The following is a 20,824-nucleotide window of genomic DNA, read 5'->3' as shown; positions in this document are numbered from 1 at the left end:
ATTAATACCTGTTTCTCAATTTTCAACAGTTCATCCAAAGGACGTTGCAACAAATATTCGGCCTCATCATCAAACGTTGTTATCAACTTTTTGCATGTTGAATCTTCTATTTCAAATTGGACTTTGTACCTGCATAGAATGTAATTACTTTAGTCTCTATGATAATATTTGTAATTTATTTAATAATAATTTGTTTCAATACCTTTTGTTGGTTCTTTCATTGAAATGGAACAATAGTCACACCACCATTCCGGATATTTTAGTTCTACCTTTCTTTCGCTTTGGTGGCTTTCACAACAATTGTAATGCCAGTTGTATTTGTTGTCAATATCCGATATTTTTGCTTTAAATTTGTACCTTTTCCCCTATACATTGATAATTTCAAATTTTGTTTAATGAGTCAAACAATAATTGAAAAGAAGAATTACACATGAACTTGGATAAAGGCAGGAAGTTACCACTGATGAAGTACTCATTAGCAATGTATCAATTTCTTCTAAATTTTTCACTTGAATTGCCTCTGTTGCATAGGTAGATGACCTTTTTCTGGAAATTGGCAATTCCGCCCGTGGATTATTTGAACTGCATTTTACATGAGAGATATGTCATAAACTTTAAAGTATGTACATGATTTTTTTCCTATGAAATAAGTAATTGTTACCTATTTTTTAAAGTATGAGCATCATCTGTTTCCAGGTTTATATACACCTTTGTCGCCGGTGTTGCTTGTAGTACATATTTACCTGAAGCCCAATAACTTTGTACATTAGCACATATCACTCAAATTTATTGAATGTACATATTTAGATAGATGTACCTGAGAACAATCTGACTGTTGTTGAAGTCACAGTTATAATATCTCTTGGGCCATTTTTTGTTAGGACTTGTGGTATTTGTTTAATCCGATCTCGATAAAGTAATTTCCAAGCATTCCATTCTAATAACAAATAAGGAAACAGAGTTAAAATATACCATTGGTGATTAGTTGGTTTATTAAATAGTAGAATATCATTAATAAGAAAAAGCATACCTCTCATTATCAATGTAGATTGATTTTTTATCCGATTTGTTCCATTCTTGTGTGAACATTTTTTTGCAATTCACAATCATGTTGTTGTAGAAACCAATGACATCCGAATAAGGTAAACTTTATTGGTAAGCTTATGAAAATTTTACCAATAAACTAACTAATGTAATTTGAAAAAATGTTAGAATTACCAAGAAGAAATTAGTCTTGCTTATCGCGTGGGGCTAATTTCTTGAAATCGACAAAGCTGAATAGTTGTCGTGGAATTGATGTTTCATCTGAAATATTCCTCATGGTAGTATACTTCTCAAATGTTATCTTGTTTTTATTGTTCACGGGACAGTAAGACCTAACGTTTTTAACAGTGAATTTTTCCAAATGTACCACTGAACCATCTTGAACTTTTTCCTTAAACTGTGGATAGATCTCCATAGGTATAGATGCATTAATTTGGTCACCCTGTATGAATGAAAAAAATAATGGATATAAATCTTAAAGTGATAAAAAAAAAAATGTTGAATAAGTGTGGTACTTACTTTTTCGTCAATAAGGATCATATCCTTACTTAACAATGTCTCATTTCCAACCAGATAGTGGTCCCAGCTTCTATCAATTCTTACTCTGAGCTTCAAATTCCTAACTGACTTGGTGGCTTGCTTTATCAAATTGTAATGAGTTGTCATGTCTAAATGCTTTTGCAAGTAGATCGAATCGAGAACAGATAAGTAGGAGATTATCTTTTCAAAGTTAATATAATTAACTAAAAATAAATATAAAAGGAAAACAAATGTATGTCCAACGAAGTAGTAAACTGTAGTGATTTCAAACACTTGGCATATATAGAAAATGGGTGTGTATATTCCAATAAAGAACAAAAGAGAATATAAAAAAAAATGGCGAATGTGAATAATGTCTCCATAGTAGTGATGGTCCTCATTAACCGCAATAGGATAAAAAATTAATCGTTAATAAGTAATTCGCTCTATCTGAAGTTAAAAATGAAAATTTGAGATTAAACTAATATTTTTTTACCTCATTGTAAATTGTTGAATGCTTCTTTGTAGACAATGTTCGAGTGTATCCTACGGTTCATCACCATTTTTCTTGATTAGGAATTTCAGTCCCGATCTTGTAGTTGTTAGGATATCAAGAACGTATAGTTGTCCATGACTGAAAAAACCGCTTAGCAAGTATACCCCCACATGCTTCAATGTCCGTCTCCTTGACTTTTATTTATTGTCATTCTTAAAACAAATCTTTATTGGGCTGTATTCTCTTCAAACCGAAAGGCCGGTTAGTGCACTTATAAGTTGTCTCTATCCTTGGTATATCGGTTTCTCCCGCCAATGTTGCTCCCTCGTTATAATTTTTGCTCTAATGACCTTTGGAGCTAGTTGAATAACAATAAGTCCGGGTTCCATTACAAAAGACCAAGGCTCGGTTTTATGTTTCTAATGAGCATGATTGGCGTGCCAAGTTTCAACTCCGCCTTGTGGTTTGGAAGACCGGATCCTTTAATTGTGTTAAGAAATTCAACCTGGTATATCTTGATATCTTGTTCTTCAATATTTTCAGATATGGAGCTTATTGAATCTATTTGATACTCCGCGATTTGTCCCTCGAAGAAGGCAGGGATGTGGGAGTTGATATCATCTACTGACTTCGTTTGTAGGGCGACAAAATACATCTATCTCTGAAGTAGTTGTCATCCATGTATTTTGATGGTAAATCTTTGTAAATACTTGACACGATATCACTTATCTTTGTCATCGCCAAAGGAATAAGAAGATCATTAGAATTTGGATCCAATTTTTTTCTTTACCTTCGAATATGGAAATGCCAGGTAAGCTTCCTTCTCCGAGGTCTAATACCCACTTGCTAAAATCTGACGCCAATGAAGAATGCACATTCTTTAAGCGCATGTTTCTAGTTAGTTTGAAGACTTTGCAATGCTGCCAAATATGTGATCTGTTTATCGATGAAGAAATTATTATTTCCCTTGTACCTCTTGGAATGACAGTAAAATCTGCCCGAAATCTCCCCAGCGTAATAATTTTACCTCCAAAGATCTTGTTTTCATTTTCTTTGCCCATTAGATCTTTTCAGCCGCTTTTGTCATTTGCCTCAAAATCATGCCTCGTGGGTCATAGGAGCTTCATCCCATACTATAAGATTTCGTTGAATAAGTCCGCCAAAGATGGTGTTTTGACTTATATTGCAGTTGAGTACTCATCAATTTCTATTGGGATTTTAAATCTTGAATGCTACCTTTCCACTGGAAAAGTAGAGTCGCTATTCCCGAAGAAGCAACCGCAGAATGGCTATTTTCCCTTTGTGACATGGTTGGGTCAAGATGGTATTGTAGAGGAATGTCTTGCCGGTCCCTCCTCCTCCATAGACAAAATAAACCCCCACCGTTTGTATTGACTGCATTTATAATTTCATCATATATAGTCCCTCGGGTCATGATTCAGCAGTTTTGCATTTCATGAAATTGTCGGTGCATTTCATTGTGACTATAGTCTTGTTCTTCCGTGATGAGTCTATCCGGGTCTCTAGGTTGACCTCATGTCTTTGAGCGGTATCTTAAAATCCTTCAGTTGACGGGTTGACTTGTTTAAGTAATCATCAATCTCGGTCACAAGATGGTTTCTAAGCTCTTCAGGTGTTAAAATCAGATCACCGCCATTTGCTCGAAGTTCTTTCTTTTTGTCCAAGATGTCGCCTGTAAACAACTCCCAATGTTTGTTCCATAGAACCAAAGGTTCACTCACCTCTGAGAAAACTAATAGTGTCGCAAATAAGCGCCTCAAGGAAGCACTACCAGCCCGGCCGACTTTGCTTCAACGATTGCATCGTTCCATTCTGCCGTCATTTTGCAACAGTCCAAGTGCAAAACACGTTGATTTGAAATCCTCATACACCTTGCCGCTGACGTTCTAAGATCTTTATATGACCTTGCACCTTTTGAACATTTAATACCATTCGCCAAAATAAAACCGTCACCGACGCCGGATGTGCATAAAAGATCCTTCCGATTTTTACTCAAATTTTGTTGGGTTCACCAAAGTCCCATAGTTCTATATAAAGAAAAAAAAGATAAGAAAAAGGATATAAGTTATTAATCTAAAATATTCAACGTATTTAATTTAATACTTACCAATATCGCGAAAGTAGCGCATCAAGGAAGTGGAATGTTGTCAATGAAATCAAAATCGACAAATTAAAATTTGTTGAATTGTTGTTGATGTTTCTGAAAATCAACATCAGTAGTGATGCTTCTTTGCCTATTCACGGTTTCTTCTCTCATTGCATAGACGAACTTTTTCGAATATTTGAAATTCTAGTAGCACGTGAATCATTTATAACCAACTCTCTTTGTGGGAGAAGATTGCATCTTAGCCTTGATTTACTTAACCCGCTTTTATTCTTGTCCTTGGCCATAGGGATTTCTTATAATAAAGATAAAAAAGGTAGAATTATAATTGTAAGGGACACTTAATATAGAGTATACAAAAGAAGTACTCGGATATAACAAAAAAAAAAAAATTAACCATGCACTCACAAAAAATCTAATATAAAGAAAAGAAGTACTTTCGGATATATAATTACATGCACATACAAAAAAATTATGAATTAAATCATGTAATTTAAAATTTTAACATTACCGTAAAGAAACGACTTTACGTAGTGAATCCAAAGAGGGCAAACTCTAATATAAGGTTCTGTTAACAATAGCAAACAAAGTTTTGTTAGAAAATAAAGTTTTATAGCTTAGAAGTTTTATAACAATAGTAAATTCAGGACCCAACTGCAAACTTTAGGAAAACCAAATTTACAAATTGACATTAAGACATTTGATACCTGCTGTTAGGCCATGCATGGCAACTAACAGTCTCACTATCTTGTACTCTGACTTAGACACCATATATTATATTCAGCTGTATGCTTGAGGGTATCAGGAGATAGAGCAGCATATTACAGCTGCATGATCCTTTCCAATCAAGACACACTACTTGATGATGTAGGGAGGCATTACTATCACTAAACAGCCCAACACTCAAGTGAACAACAATACATTTGGAGTTGGGCTGGAACAAAAAGCACTCAAAGGACTAATAAGTGACTACTTATAGAGTTTAGCACATTTATATATGTCGGGATGAGGTGTAGGCTAGCACATGTTCTTATGGGAAAGGGAAGGTTTAAGGGCTAAATGAATAATTCAATGAAGTACAGACTGAATTTGTTTTTAGATGAATAAAGTTGTAACTCTAAAAGAAAAGTATAAAAGAAGTTATAATGATCTTGTATGTTATCAATGTTGTTGTGGACTTGGGGCTTCAACACTGTTATATTGGCATCACATGGAAGTGGAGGATTTTTTGACTGTCATTAGTTCTATATAATGCTTAGATATTATGGAGATACTTTTCCCCCTTTACAGTTGCTACTAAGCAAGGTGTCCCACTTTTATCATAAACAGGCTCCAGCTGAAAGAGTTAAAGCCAAGATGAAGCTTCAACTTTCACAAACTGGTATTAATTTAGATGCCGATTTTACCTCTTCCTTGGTTCTATTCTTGTTAGTCTTTATATGCTTTTGTTTATGCTATGGCCTGTAATTTGTGTGCGTTGTATCCGCTATCCCCTTATTTTCATTAACCGTTAGATGACTGGGGTTTGTGCGTGGGGATGCAATCAAGGATTTGAACTTTGAAGCACATATATTTCTTGTGATCAGAAACACAAAAGACTTATTACTGATGATAAAAGGTTATTAGCTGTAAGGGTTTTCAGTTTTCACACGACAGTAGTAGAAATATGCCAGTGAAAGGCAGTGCTCAACAGATGAACAAAACTCTCTAAGCTAAAACCACTGGATCTCTATCCCAGATCTTAACCAATAAAATTAAAAACATCCCGCAAAAGATAAAGAAAAAGAAGTGGATCTCATTGAATCATAGATCACCAAAAAAATTCTTCATAGATGCTTCTTAGATGGTGATTTATTTGAAAAAAGGAAAAACTCTTGAAAACTTTAACTTTCTTTTTAAACCAAAACTCCCAGCAGACAGTGTGATTTACATTTATATAAATTGTATTCCCTAGCAATAACTGCTTCTGACTAACCACACACGGTAGCAGTTGTCTTGTTTTTAGGAAAACTTTTTGCTGGGAGGAAAGACACTTATTAGTTCTGACTTTCTTCCCCCAACCCACCCACACCACTACTTGTATGGCAGTAATGCAGTTGTATGTAGTTAATTACGTATTACCTAGTCTCCTATGTGCCCAATGCATAATAATTGTCTTTCTTCAATAGATATCAAGATATGCTCACCAAATGTAAGGATAATAGTATTGTTAATAACTTAATCTATAAATATTAAGATACTTTATTGTACAATGTTTGCAGACCCTAAACACACTCTAAGTTAACGTTGTCTTTGTCTCTATGATAAGTTCAACATCTAAACCCAGACCACCTATTGTTCTTCCTCAGTACATAATAAACTCCTGCAGTGGGAAAAGGGAGGCATTACTATCACTAAACAGCCCAACACTCAAGTGAACAACAATACATTTGGAGTTGGGCTGGAACAAAAGAAAGCACTTAAAGGACTAATAAGTGACTACTTATATCCGGGATGAGGTGTAGGCTAGCACATGTTCTTAAGGGGACTTTTAAGTTACCTAGAATAAAAAAGATGGAAAAAGATGTCCTGCAGTGGGAAAAGCACATGAAGCAGTGCACTGGCGAGTTCTATCAGTTATCAGTTGGACTGTGATATTTTGGCCTACAATTATTACTGTTAGTTGTAACATGCAAGCAACCAATAAACGCGAACTCAAAACAAACATTGACTTTTTGTTCCAAAATTGGTAAGGACAGAAGGGCACACATCAAATGCTGGAGCTATATAGTCTGTGTATCATATAAATAAATAAAAGAAGAAGCATAAAGTGTTGCAGACTTGCAGTCACTGGAAATCAAAGACTCTTTGACAGGGTTGATGTAACATGCCAACACATAAAACCAAACAGGTCTCTAGCATAGAATAAAAGTGAGACAATGTCAAGTTGTATTACAAACCTCCTCTGCTTTCTTTTTCCCAATCCTGAAATTCAGCTCTAGCACGCTCCCTAGCCAACAGTGCCTATTATAAGAAACAGACATAGTTATACTCCAGCATTAATTTATCCTTAATTTCATAATTTCTTTTAGATCTAAGAGATAAACACATATGAGCAAGTCAATATTTTCCACTCATACTACATGATTTGAAAATATGTCCAAATACACATCCTAAGAAGTACACCAGTTTCTAGGTAAAAACACTCTTGGCATATCATAGTCACCGTAGAGATAATGAAACAGAGCCCTGACTTCTGCGACGTAAAGCACAGCTCAAATCGTTTCCACTCATACTACATGATTTGAAAATATGTCCAAATACACATCCTAAGAAGTACACCAGTTTCTAGGTAAAATCAGTTCCAAATTTTTATCTCCAGTGTATTACTGAAAAAAATGCACGCCAAATTACTTTTAAATCAACGTGATCAGCCCATGTCAGTTTTTCCACTCTTACAATAAGTACAACAATCCTTATACCAAAGTTATTTCTAACAGAAACCTATTAAGGGTCAGATCCTATGCGAGGGGGTTGTGTACTAAGGTCGAAGAGAAGTCATTAGCTGAGAAGGCTTACTGCTACTGTCAAACACTCTTGGCATATCATAGTCACATTAGAGATAATGAAACAGAGCCCTGACTTCGGCATGACGTAAAAGCACAGCTCAAATCGAGGGATGAGGACCATTACAAATTAATACTACTGGGTCTACACCTCACGATTAGTTTTGCAGTAATGCATGCATTCCCTTGTGTTCCAATCCAACAATATTTTATTTCATGTACTTTAATTATGGAGAGAAACTAACCAGACATGGCTACTATGGAAGAGCTAGAATGAGTGACAGAAAATAGGATGCAAAGTTTGGGCGAAGAGAATGAGTAACCAGACATGGCTACTGTCAAACACTCTTGGCATATCATAGTCACCGTAGAGATAATGAAACAGAGCCCTGACTAATCGAGGGATAATGAAACAGAGCCCTGACTAATCGAGGGATGAGGGACCATTACAAATTAATACTACTGGGTCTACACCTACGATTAGTTTTTGCAGTAATAATAATTACTGATTTCACATATCCATCAAACTTTTATAATAATAATTAAAAAAAAAACAAAAAGGCAAAATTCTAACCTTATACCTCTTCCACAGCAACCCCACACTTGATAATGCTAAACTCTCAAGAAAGCCCTTCATATATATAGAGGTGTTTGATTCGATTGAAATTAGTGAACTTGGTGTTTAATTTGGATTGGAATTGGTAATTAGTGTTTGATTCCGATTGAAATTGGTGGGTGTTTGATTTAGGGGTATTTAATAAATATTTCAAACTCAAAGGAGGGAATGGCTAAATTATAATAAAAAGAGATTTAAATTGGCTTACTCGAGAGTTGAAGAGGCTGCCCGATAGACCCGGCTATCATATAGTGTAGAGATGTGCATATCCATGTTTTTGAAGTCTGAACAACGGTGTCTCGTGCCATATATTATCATTGTACGAGGGCTCCATTAATTATGTAGTGATTGATCAGTGTGTGTGATTGTGTTCCATTCATCTCGACTGTCTTTTGCTCTGTTCAATATCCATTCCTGGTTCCGCTCTGAACTCGGGACTCATGGTGGAGATTACCTTTAGTCTGAGAAGATGAAGATGTAACCAGAATTACACATCAATCTGATTTTCTTGATTCCATGTTTGATTTGAAACAGTATCATTTGGTTCAGTATCCCCCTTTCAATACCAAGGCAGAACTCTATTACTAAAATCTTGTTACCAGTAGAATCAGTGTAAGTTTCTCTCGGAGGTTTTTGTAATCTGCTTCAAGTTTCTTTCGGGCCAAATTTCCTTCTGGTTAAATTTTGACGTTCTGGCTTCTGAATGTTTGTATATGTTATTAGAGTTTCAACTATAAGGGTGCTCCTAGTTCAGCTGTGCAGCTCCTCATTTTTGTAAGAAATGAGAACTTTTTACTGCTTGGCTGGACGTGATATATCAACTTAAAAAAAGGAAAAACGAAGATGGTTTTATTGAACACAAGTTCTATTCTGAAAGTACTTTTTGATGGCTCTTTTACTTAGATAGGTCATTGTTTTGGGTGAACTAAGTATTACCCTAGATTCCCCTGATGGGAAATTTGGGTCTCTCTCCAAATACACACAAAAACACGGTCCATCTAATTTGATTTTTTTTTTTTTTTTTTTTTTTTTTTTTTTTTTATTTAGAGAAGAGATCCTAATTTCCCATTTAGTTGGGGTTGGGGGTAGGGGCGGTAATATTAGTTTTCAACTATAAGGGTGCTCCTAGTTCAGCTGTGCAGCACCTCATTTTGTAAGAAATGAGAACTTTTTACTGCTTGGCTGGACGTGATATATCAACTTAAAAAAAAAAAAACGAAGATGGTTTTATTGAACACAAGTTCTATTCTGAAAATACTTTTTGATGGCTCTTTTTTACTTAGATAGGTCATTGTTTTGGGTGAACTAGTATTACCCCTAGATTCCCCGTGGATGGGAAAATTTAGGTCCAAATACACACAAAAACACGGTCCATCAGTTTGTTCTTGTAAATTTTTGAAAATTACTCCTTGTCGAAGACCTTGCTATGCAATAGACGGCATACGTTGGCCCTACTTGATGAATCGTTATGGATTGCTCTTACATCATTCATGTTTTAATACTACTAAAAAGTTCTGAACAAAAAAAAAAAATACTACTCTAAAGTTCTAAGCTAGATGAGTGATCACAGTGCCAGTGAAATATAATGAATAGCTTAAAAAATGGTGGTTTTTAGAAGCATGGTTAGGACTTAGGATCACGTTACTGCTGCACATACCCTGATAATACTTGTAACATCTAGAGACGTGTAATGTGTTTTGTCAAGAACATAATATACTGAAAAAACGAAAAAGATAAATCAATACCAATTCCATAATATAAGTTTGTGGTTGATTTGAAGGTGCATTAGTTTCAATTTCTTATTGCTTACTGAATGGGTTACTATTCTCTAGGTATTGTATATATCCATGCATAGACATGAAGGTGGTAGGTTCTATCCTGGTACTGGAGCAGCTGTTGAGGTACGTGGTTTGTTTTTAATATTTGATGATACTTTATTTTCTTGGGTACAAGTTGTTTGTATTCTACTACTGCAGATTAGTTCTTATATTTGTTTAATGACATGTTTTTGGAAGTAATGGGAAGTAATTATAAATAAGTTGATAAGTAAGTTTTCTTGTATCTTACAGTATTTAGCTGTAGTTGAGGACTTGAGGCATCTTTTATCTTTTGATTGCATAAAATCCCACCAATTGGTTCATCTAGTTGTATGATGTTTTGTTTTCTACTTTTTCTAGATAACAAAATGAATGACCAGAAGTCAAGTTCAATCTTTGATCTACTTGATTATGAAAAAATCTTGCATGAAGGCAATTGCATGAGAGTAGTAGAGAAGGCATTCTAAAGGAACTGATATGCTCATACACGCTTTATATTCTTAAGCCTCAAATGTGCTTTGTAATGATATGAACTAATATGCTCGAAGTTTATTATATGGAAGTATGTAACCAACTCCATCTCAAAGTCCTAACGTTGTAAAACTTTGCTTTCAACTTCGATTAAATTAATGTTCCATTTTTTTTGAATTTGTGGTCTTTTTGACAATGTTAGATAAATGCAAACCATCCTTTTCAGGCACTTATGTAAACTTTCTGTACAATTTCGTCACCTTAGGCTTTTATGAAGTATAAAAACCCTTGTTGAGAGTGTTAAATGTAGATCTGCGTAAGTGTTATGACATTTTGAATGTAGAAAACCGAGAAGTACATTCATTCCCTTCCCCATGTTGTGTACACCTTTTGCCTTCTTTGAATTATAAGCATTACCTCTCATGTCTTTGTGCTTTCAAACCAATAGATAGTACACACACTGTACCATTGGGAAAGACTTTGTATCTTTACTTGCTACTGATAAAAAGGTTCTGCTTGGACACATGGAGAGGGGTGCTAATGGTGTGGAATGGAATGTGATACTGAGGAGGGATTCAATGATTGAGATTTTGGAAGATAAGGAGATCTCGCGGCTGCAATTTACAAGTGGGTAGAAATTTTTGAGAAGTGGATTCAAGACTATGTGTATTGATGATAAGGATGCCTTCCGCGATGAAATCATTTTACCAAGTTATGGTTAATGAGTACGCATCGGTAGTGCTTGAGGAGAATGAATGGATCACTAATTTTCCATTGAAACGGTTTTGGAAAAACTGTATCCTATTTAGAGTATCTGCCTTTTGTTAAGGTGCTTATTTGGGTAGGATTTAAACTATTGTTACCTTAAATCAAGGGGTATGGATATTGATAATGACTGCTCACTTTCAAGGCTGTGGAGGAAGATGTGATCACCTTCTCCTTAAATTTTCCTTCCCTTTTTGGGGTTTGGACAACATTATTCTCATCTTTTAACATTGTTTGGGTGCCACCATCTATTATTAAAGAGGCTTTAGGGAAGAATATAATGTTGGCTCCACTAACAAAGCCGCATGGTTAGCTGATAAATTACCAATTGCTATTATGTGGACACTATGGAAAGAAACACAAGTTTTTGAACACAAGGAAAAAGGAGGTGCATGTGCATGAGTTGGCTGCGGAAGTGAATGAGGTTCTTTTTGATTGGTCATGTGTTGCTACTCCATTGTTTAGGGGTGTAGATTTTGTTGATTGTTTGTGCAATTGGAAATGAGTTTGTGAGATGAGCGAGCTATTGTAATTTGAGAGTTGGGGAGTTTGGAGTGAGGTTTGACAGCTCCCTTGCTACTTAAACTTTAAAACATTCATAAATATTAAGCATATTGGTGTAAGAAATTTAATTACCATTCATATTTGGAATATGTGGGTCTATAGCTTAAACATAAAAAGGGACTTATAGCGATTTAGCATCCTCCAAGTTTAAAGCATGGGAAAGAGTGCAAGAAATTTTTAGTTTGTGGCTTTCTTCTTTTTGAATTTTGCTGTCGGAGGTTTTATGTGGGCCTTTTGCATTATTTTTTCAGTTGCACTGTTGTAATTCAACAATGGTTTGATTTTTTTTATCTGAGATGAAAAATGAATAAATTATTATTAGAATGTTGCATATTGTTTTTTAGATTAAAATGTCAAAATTTTTGAGTGAGACAATTTAAAATCGCTTCCAAAATTCAGAGTCTATCATATGAGAATCTGCATATTAACATCAGGATTTTGACCCTACTTTTAAAGTTAATTTTGTATTTTGTCCTGTCCAAAATGACATACATGTTACATCATTGTAGGTTGGAAGTATGGGTGCAGAAGGTTATTGTGTAAATATTCCATGGAAGTGTGGGGGTGTGGGGACAATGATTACATATTAGCATTCCAGCACGTTGTGCCTTCCTATAGGTGGGTTTACTCATCCTTTCCATTTCTTGTTTGAAGAAGGAAATCTTTCTGTTATAATAATCTATGATATTGAAGAATGGATTGTGGATTACAATTGTAGAGTTCCTAATCAAGAAAAATGTAAATTGTAAAGACTTCTGTCTCCTTTAGGGAGGTAACGAGTTAATTTTTTGCACAAGATGTTTGGTGTTTCCTATGTTACATGGGGCACGCCATATTTTAGAAATAATCCATGTCGGACATGTGTCCTTGTATCGTGTCGAACACAACATGCTCACATATTGTATATTTGTATGTGATTTACCTCAATTCTTGGTATTTTGTCGGTCGTACACTTCGTATCCGTGTTGGATAAATCGACATGTAACCTTTTCTGGGTCAATGTAACCTTTTCCTTTGTTTGTTTCATCCGATACCTTGTCACTTGTAAAATTTTTCTACCCTCACCTAGAGTAAATGTATCTAACATTATATTTTGTTGTTTGATGGCAGCCCCAGAGTTTGCCCCCTGATTTCACAATTATATCGGCAGGATTGGCGCTGCCAGAGGTGATCCCCATTGTTGTTGTGATGATAAGAATTTTATCTTTTGATAAAATGGTAACTTTTATCTCGTGTTTATGTCCTTTTTTTGTTTTAATTGATCTATGAAAACCCTGTGCATTTGGTACCGCTTTGTTTTCTTGGATGTGTAAGAAGAAGCTTCATAAGATGTACTGTTATAAAATTCAACAGTTGTCAGCTGTATAAATTCTAAGACACTAAGATGACAACTAGAGGCTGTGATTTACTTAAAACTTGTGGTCCAATTCCTCTTTTTTTATTATGGACTTCCGAACGACTTCTATCTTGTATGTGCATCTATTATAAGACAGACCTTAAGTAATTAGCATTCATCTCCAACATGGACTGTTGATTTGCTGGAGTGGTGTATTAAGTGTAACTGTGACGCTGCCCAGCAGTATGAGACTTTTTGTGTTTGTTTTTTTTTTTTGTAAAAAAAAATGTTAAATACCTGCTGTAACCATGTCATATAATAGAAATGTCTCTTCCTTAAAAACAGCGGTACCTTTGAAAGCGAAATTCTAAAAATCTCGACACATGAAGGGGGCTGGGATACCATATTTCGTGAAAGTGTCTTATCTTGGTTACCTGAAAACCGGCAGGTACGAAAGTGCAAATATGTGGCATTTGTTCTGTACGTTTTACAAAGATTATATGTACATAAAATGTACCATTTCATTTTATTCTTATTTTAGCTCTTTCAGTACAAGTGTTTCCGCGCACGTGCGAATTTTTCATATTTACATGAAAATATTATGCAACTTAGCAGATTTACATGTGACATTTTGAAGTAGTATCAATGTGCAGGGAAAACACTTTTTTCTTTTCTATCCATAGTATGATATTTTGAAGCTCAATGTGCACTTTAGAAAACATTCTTGTGTGTTTGGTTCCACGCTTTTTGTGCTGTTGTTACATATTTTTGGTTTCCACCTTGATTGAATAGCCACAGCTCTGATTAACTCACCTATATGGTTTGAGTTGCACTGGTTTCAAAGCTTTGGATCTATCAACTTTTTTTTTTTTTGTTTTTTTTTTGCATCTTTCTGGTTGTTTTCTTACATATTTAACTTTTCTTTAAGGTTACTCCCTCTGGTTTTGCACGGATGACACACCTGTTGAGTGCTCTGTCTGATGGAAAGCTGCTAGTTATTCTGGAAGGAGGGTGGGAGTACTTCCATATTCCATTTATTTCACAAGTAAATGTGTATCGTTAATCTACTTGAGAGTTTTTATATATATATAATTAACCAATGTATGCTTTTCAGGTACAACCTTCGGTCAATATCATCTTCGGCTACAGCAGTGATAAAGGTATTACCAGAAATGGACATTCACTTATTGTACCCTTCAATTATTTTATGTAGTAATAGGGAGACCTAGGTTGTTAGGTGAATACAATTTTGAAGATGACTACATTGTATGAGACATTGAAGTTACTTACTAGATCCAATTGTTCTCTTTTCTCTATATGTATATTTAAGAAGAGCACTGTGTTATAGTTATGGATTCAGTAGCAGGTTTTGCTATCAGATATTTACCTCTCTTTTGTGTATATATATATATATATATACTAGGTACTACTTGGTGAAACTCCTGAATGTGAGCCCGATGTTGTTCTTCCTACCAAAGCTGGTCTTCGGACGGTTATGGAAGTCTTGCAAATTCAAATGAAATATTGGCCTGCTGGAAGCCCACCTCACAAGACTACAGTCACAGTGGCCATCAGTTTCTTTCGAAAGCCACAGTGAGTCTGTTCTCCTTATTGCAAGTTTGATTGGTTTATTTTCTGTTCATTGGCATTTGTAGTGTCTTGTATTTTACTCAGTCCGCGATTTGTACAATGCAATAATGCGTGAGTTGATGGGCTGTTAATTGACTAATCTCTGGGGCTCTGATTGTAGGAAAAACTGGTTTGTTTAACCCTTATTTTAAATAATTTTGGCTGGTTGTTTCGACTCTGTGGCATCTGTTTTTGCTCGCAGAGATAGGCCAGGCATGTCAAATCAGTTATTTTGGCTGTTAAATAAAAATAACATTTTGATTGAAAAAAATGTATTTTTGAAATTTCTTAGTATACTTATTAACAGAAAAAAGGGCAATCTCTTTAGAGTACATTGAACTGTATAAAATGGCATGAAAGGTAATAATGGAATTTGTCCCCACGATAGTCTCATATCACGGGAGCCTAACTGATAGTTGTTTGAGGTTTCAATGAGCTGAGCTCTATTTAAGAATTGAGCTCAGCGATGCCCATGTTTTCTTTGCATTATATGACTAACCCGTATACTGGGAATAATTGAGGGAAATTTCAGGAAGATATGTCAGTATGTCACCCTATTGTTTTTAGATACATGGATAGATTTGTTGGGGCATCAATTTGTCACCCTATTGATTTTCTAGTTTTTGGTGAACTATGTTGAGGATGAAGTTCTCAACATAGTTCTGTCTTCTTGATTGGACAACAAAAATTTAGAAACACTTGGTTCCATTAACCAAATTAAAGGGGTCCTTTTGAGTAGCTTTTTATTACCTGTAATTATCATGTTGGGAGTTAAGGCGTTAAGCTACTGTTTTAGGAACACCAATTCATTTTCTCTGTTTTGATGAGATGGTCTTTGTTATGGCTCCATTGAACCTCTTGGGTATTGTATTGAAGATGTTCTTGTACACAATGTGGCGTGTTCTGCTCCAGATTACATTTATTATGTTTGTTGCTGCTCCAGATTTGTAGTCCTAAAAGGAAAGAACAAAATAGAAAAGCTTAAGTGTGGTATAAATGTTCTGTGTAAATGAGTGTTTTAGTTATCCCTTACAAATATGATAGGAGAAGAGAATGGGTTTGGAAATGGTAAAGACCGAGTTCGTTGTTGAGCTTAACCGCCACGATCTCCTCCTCGATTCGAGGGGAGAGAAGAATCGTCCGAAATGAGTTCATCGCGAGGGTATTTATAGTGGTGAATATGGATCTTTATCCAACACGTAATCGCAAAACACAAATGTATGGTTGAGATTGAGAAAGAGTATTGGAATGGTGTTGGTAGGAATTCTATAATGATGGGGAGCGGTTACAGTGGTTCGTAATTTGCGGAAACAGAATGTATAAGTAAGGCTTTGGCAATGATTGCTTCTAGAAGATAAGCTGAGTCATGATATAGAACGCTCTATGTGAAGATGTGCGAGTCGATCCATTCTGGAACGATCTCGTAGCTCGTGGATGTGAGTTGATGATTTAAGTCGCTCTAAAGGGGAACTAGGTCAGAGGTCGGTGTGGTATTTCCACTATGCTGAACACGTGCTTGATATTCCTGAATGAGGATATCACTCTCTCACACAGCCCCCTCTCAGTAGGGTGTGCTGTTCATTGAAGCGATTGCTGAAAGAAAATGGTAGTGCGTGTTGAGCATGATTGAAGATGCTGGTCGGCGGAAAATACCCACCGCATTATGGAAGTCAGTTAAATTGTATGACCTAACCGATGTGGGGTGATAGTTAGCATGTGACTGGCTCGTGACAGAATCTGGGCAGTTGGTGAGGAAACGTGTCTCCGTTTTTTCATAATCTTGAAAAGACAGGTCTTTGGTATACGTGTGTGGGCTAGGGCGTAGGTTGTAATCATGATGCATTGGGAATTGGAGGGGTGGTTATATAAAATAACTTTTGGAGATTCGAAAAGTCATTTTTTGTTTCGTTTCCAGAATCGCAGAGACTAAAACTCTTCAGTTTAGTGCTCCCACCATTGTTGTTGCTCATTTTTCTTGTGTCCTTGCTTGTTTCGTTGAGTTGTTAGGTTGTTTTTAGCTTGTCTTGTTTAGGACTTGTAATCACTAAGAAAAAGGAATGTCTGATTCGGACGATACTCGATCTGAAGAGATTCGAGAGGTATCGTTGAGCTGTGGGGAAATGGAGGATGAGAGGGATGACTCAATAGAATGTGAGGGTGAGGATGTGGAGGGGTGAAGTACGATCTGAATCTGCTGCTGTTGTAGCTAGTACTTTCAGGTTGTGATAAAGGGACGCCTTCTAGTGGGTTGCCCGTAGGGTTGTAGATAAGCGTGCCCGCGAAAGCTTCGCTGATCTATGGAAGTGTAATGATATCAAGGGGGCGACCTGGAGATACATGAACTAGACAAGAACATAAAGGTGTTCAGTGAGAGGTATACACCGCCGAACTACGGGATAGTAGTCTGCGAGGGTGCCCCTGAGGGCTGGTATGAGGATACCGTTTTCGAAGCTGACTTGTGAGATTTTGACGTCTTGCTGGAAAGTACCCTACCAGTTTGTGGGTAATACCTGGTAGCTGCTTAGGGTATTTGATCTGCTGAATGCGAGTGGTGAATACCGCATAGAGGTCGCTGACATTATTGAGCATTACTCGGTAAAGCGATCTAGTGCTTTTAACTTTAGCTTGCAAACGGTGACTGGAAAATCTAGCGTGTTGGATGGTGTGAGCAATGAGGCTTGGGAGAGGAAGCCGTTGCTGTTAGTGGGAACTTCTGTGCCCAAGGATGTAGTTTGCAAACTAGGGTTTGCAATTTTTCGGGTGGGTAGGAGTAAATTATGTTGTTGTTTCGATGTTTGAATTGTTGATATGTTAACTAACATGATTTTGTGCTGTTTTTGCAGAGCTCGTTATAAATAAACGAACTAAACGAGAGGTGATAGAGAAGTTCGCTAAGCTAACTCGGGCTCAGAAACAGGAAAAACTACCGGAGGTCGCGCATTATTTTGTAAAGCGAGGAGGGCGCGTGGTCAGGGAGAAGAGGAGGAGGTATCAGAAAGAAAGGGCTCGGGGCCTTGCTGTTGGTGAATCTTCTGGTGAAGTAGCGATGGAGAAACGGAAGAGCAATCTGGTGACAAGGGAGGATAGGAACCTAGGCCGTGTTGGTCCTAAAAGCGACCAGTATGAGGTGCCGGGTGTTTCGGGGCTTGTGGGTCCAAAAGAAGTTTAATTTGAAGGGGAGGGGGTCTAGTAGTTCACCCTTGGACTTGGAGGTTATCAGCTTCAAGCCTCGAAATTTCAGGTACCCAAGAGGAAGGCTGATATGAGTGAGCAACAAGCTGCTAAGACTGCCAAGGCTGCAAGGCATGTGCTTGGGGATAGCTCCGAAGTTGGGGGCGCTTCTGGTGGTGAACGAGTTGGTGGCAAGACCACTCATAGCACCAGGTTGAGGCCTGCACCACTCTTGGATCTGGAGACCTTTGGGGTCGGTCAGAGTTCACTCCCAAATACCCAGAACCCGCAACCGGGTGAAGGCCCCGAGTATGGTGAGTGGGAAGTCTATTATGGCTGATGATGACTTGGAGCGCCAAGTGGTGTATGTGGACGACCAGGGGGTGCAACGAACTGTGAAGCGAACTGATGTAAGCTTCAAGTCAAGTAAGATTGCATCTTGCCTGCTTGATCACATATCTCTAGATGGTAGCCGTAAAGAACGACACGGAAGGGTCTTCCGCGATAATCTAAGGCAAATGGACATGGCTCTGTCCGGTAAGTGACGTTCTTCAGATTTTGTTCATTAGCTTTGTATTTGCACGCCACTTATCGACCGTTGTTGCACGCTTGTGTGTGTAGCTTGTGAGTGGATACCGTGGTTTGAAGGAGATTGCTCTAATTGCCGAAATCGAGAAGGAGTCCGGCACCAAGTTGAAGGAAGAGTTGCAAAATGTCCGTGACGCCGTATTCGTGGATCGTGAGGACTTTGAAGCGCTGAAGAAAGAGCACCAGGGTGTTTGTTTGGCAAAGCTTCTGATGGGCACCGAGTTGGAGGACGCCAAGCTGAAGCTACATGCCGCTGAGGAGAAACTTGATGCTGCGAATGCAGAGATTGTCAGGGTGACTGGCTATGCCCAGCATTGCAAGGACGTCGCTCAGCAGGCTATCACAGCTTACGACGTTCTGGACGCTGATTTCCTCGAGCTAGAAGCAGAGTATAAAGTTTTCAGAGAGGAGCATGAATGCGGGGCTCCCAGTACAACAGTGTTAAGTGTACCGGGAGATGCATGTGATGCTCATGTCTTGCCTGGAACTGCTCTGGAGGTCGTTGAGTCCCAAATTTAAGAGGTTGCGTCGGACGTGTTTGTGAATGTGGAAGCTGCTGGTCTCTCGATTGTTCGGTCCCCACAGACGACACCAATGTAAAAGAGTGTTTTAGTTATCCTTTACAAATATGATAGGAGAAAAGAATGTGTTTGGAAATGGTAAAGACCGAGTTCGTTGTTGAAGCTTAACCGCCACGATCTGCCTCGATTCGGGCGGAGAGAAGAATCAGGTCTGACGTAGTTCATGCAGGGAGTATTTATAACTGGTGAATATGGATCTTTATCCAACACGTGTACGGGCAAATACAAATGTATGGTCGAGATTGAGGAGTATTGGAATGGTGTTGGTAGGAATTCTATAATGATGGGGAGTGGTTATAGTGGTTCGTAATTTGCGGAAACAGAATGTATAAGTAAGGCTTTGGCAATGATTGCTTCTAGAAGATAAGCTGAGTCATGATATAGAACGCTCTATGTGAAGATGTGCGAGTCAATCCATTTTGGAATTATCTCGTAGCTCGTGGATGTGAGCTGATGATTTAAGTCGCTCTAAAGGCAGTTCGGGGAACTAAGTCAGAGGTCGGTGTGATATTTTTACTATGCTGAACACGTGTTTGATATTCCTGAATGAGGATATCACTCCCTCACATTTTGGATTAGCATAGAACTGAGACCCTGAATGGTTTCCTATATTGGACACCTATGTTACGAAGTCTGATAAGTTACATTTGGATTCCAGATTTGAGCTGAATCTATTGTTTTTGAAGTGCGAAAATAGCAGTTGGAAATCTCTTGACTAACCAATTAAGCTTTACTTCTTGTTGGCTACAAATCATTTACTAAACATCTTTGTTTCAGCAGTTGCAGGCAAACAAGCCAAGAAGAAACGTAGGCTACTCCCTCCGCTGTGGTGGAGATGGGGCCAGAAAGTGTTATGGTTTCATCTCTTGAGTGGGCAACGAAAACGGAAAAGGACGTGACCTCTTCCAGCATATCAACTTTTGGTCACGTTATGAGCATCTTCTATTCATTTGCTTACTCTCATTTCCATCTTTTTTTGTATCAAGTTGATGTAGATGGGAATGATTTTTTTGGCGGCATTGACATTTTTTTTGTTTATTTTCTGGTCAGTTGTCAATGCCTTTATGTACGAATGCGTTAATGTAGTTTAATGAAATAGCGTCCAATAGAGTTGAGACTTTAGCCTTGTATAGACAAGTTGACGACTACAAAGTTGCATTTCTTAACGCATGACTGCAAATTTACTGTAGTATGGCTGCCTTTGATGGTTGTTATAGAAGTGTTTTATTTCTTTTTGCGTTTTGCTCAGTAATTTATCTCATTACCTCCTTTGGACCTGGTGTTTTTCTTTTTCGATAATATGGACTTGGTGTTTTCTGTTTCCACTTGATGTTGCCTTGATTAAAAGTTTGGCGAGCTTTTCATATTTGAGTTCTTTCTTGAATTACAGGCTTGTATGGTGGAATTAGAATGTGGCTCGCATCTGTTCGCTTGTTCCTCAGTTTTTACATGTCAATAGTTTCGGAATGCATTGACATAAGGGTTAACTAGTATTATCCCCCACTAGATGAGCCAATTAGGATTTCCCCCCTACTAGTTGGGAAATTATGGTTCCCC

General features: G+C 37.3%; 1 protein-coding gene and 1 long non-coding RNA gene across 2 annotated transcripts; one reads left to right on the top strand and one right to left on the bottom strand.

Annotated features, from left to right (window-relative positions):
• Positions 1 to 229: 229 nt before the first annotated feature.
• LOC147479810 (uncharacterized) lies at positions 230 to 910 on the bottom strand. Its single transcript, XR_015203694.1, has 4 exons — positions 818 to 910; positions 662 to 743; positions 459 to 582; positions 230 to 365 (listed from the first exon to the last, which is right to left on the bottom strand). It is a non-coding gene; the product is annotated as an uncharacterized LOC147479810 (long non-coding RNA).
• A 12,733-nt stretch (positions 911 to 13,643) lies between these two features.
• On the top strand, positions 13,644 to 20,498 carry LOC147479809 (histone deacetylase 15-like). Its single transcript, XM_086580427.1, has 5 exons — positions 13,644 to 13,746; positions 14,227 to 14,309; positions 14,413 to 14,458; positions 14,722 to 14,891; positions 20,045 to 20,498. The coding sequence occupies exons 2-5, from the start codon at positions 14,251 to 14,253 to the stop codon at positions 20,076 to 20,078; spliced, it is 309 nt and encodes a 102-aa protein (XP_086436553.1). The 5' UTR covers positions 13,644 to 13,746; positions 14,227 to 14,250; the 3' UTR covers positions 20,079 to 20,498.
• Positions 20,499 to 20,824: the final 326 nt, after the last annotated feature.

Source organism: Coptis chinensis, chromosome 8, assembly GCF_015680905.1.
Source record: "Coptis chinensis isolate HL-2020 chromosome 8, ASM1568090v1, whole genome shotgun sequence".
NCBI lineage: Eukaryota > Viridiplantae > Streptophyta > Magnoliopsida > Ranunculales > Ranunculaceae > Coptis > Coptis chinensis.
This window is presented reverse-complemented; position numbering and strand designations above follow the sequence as displayed.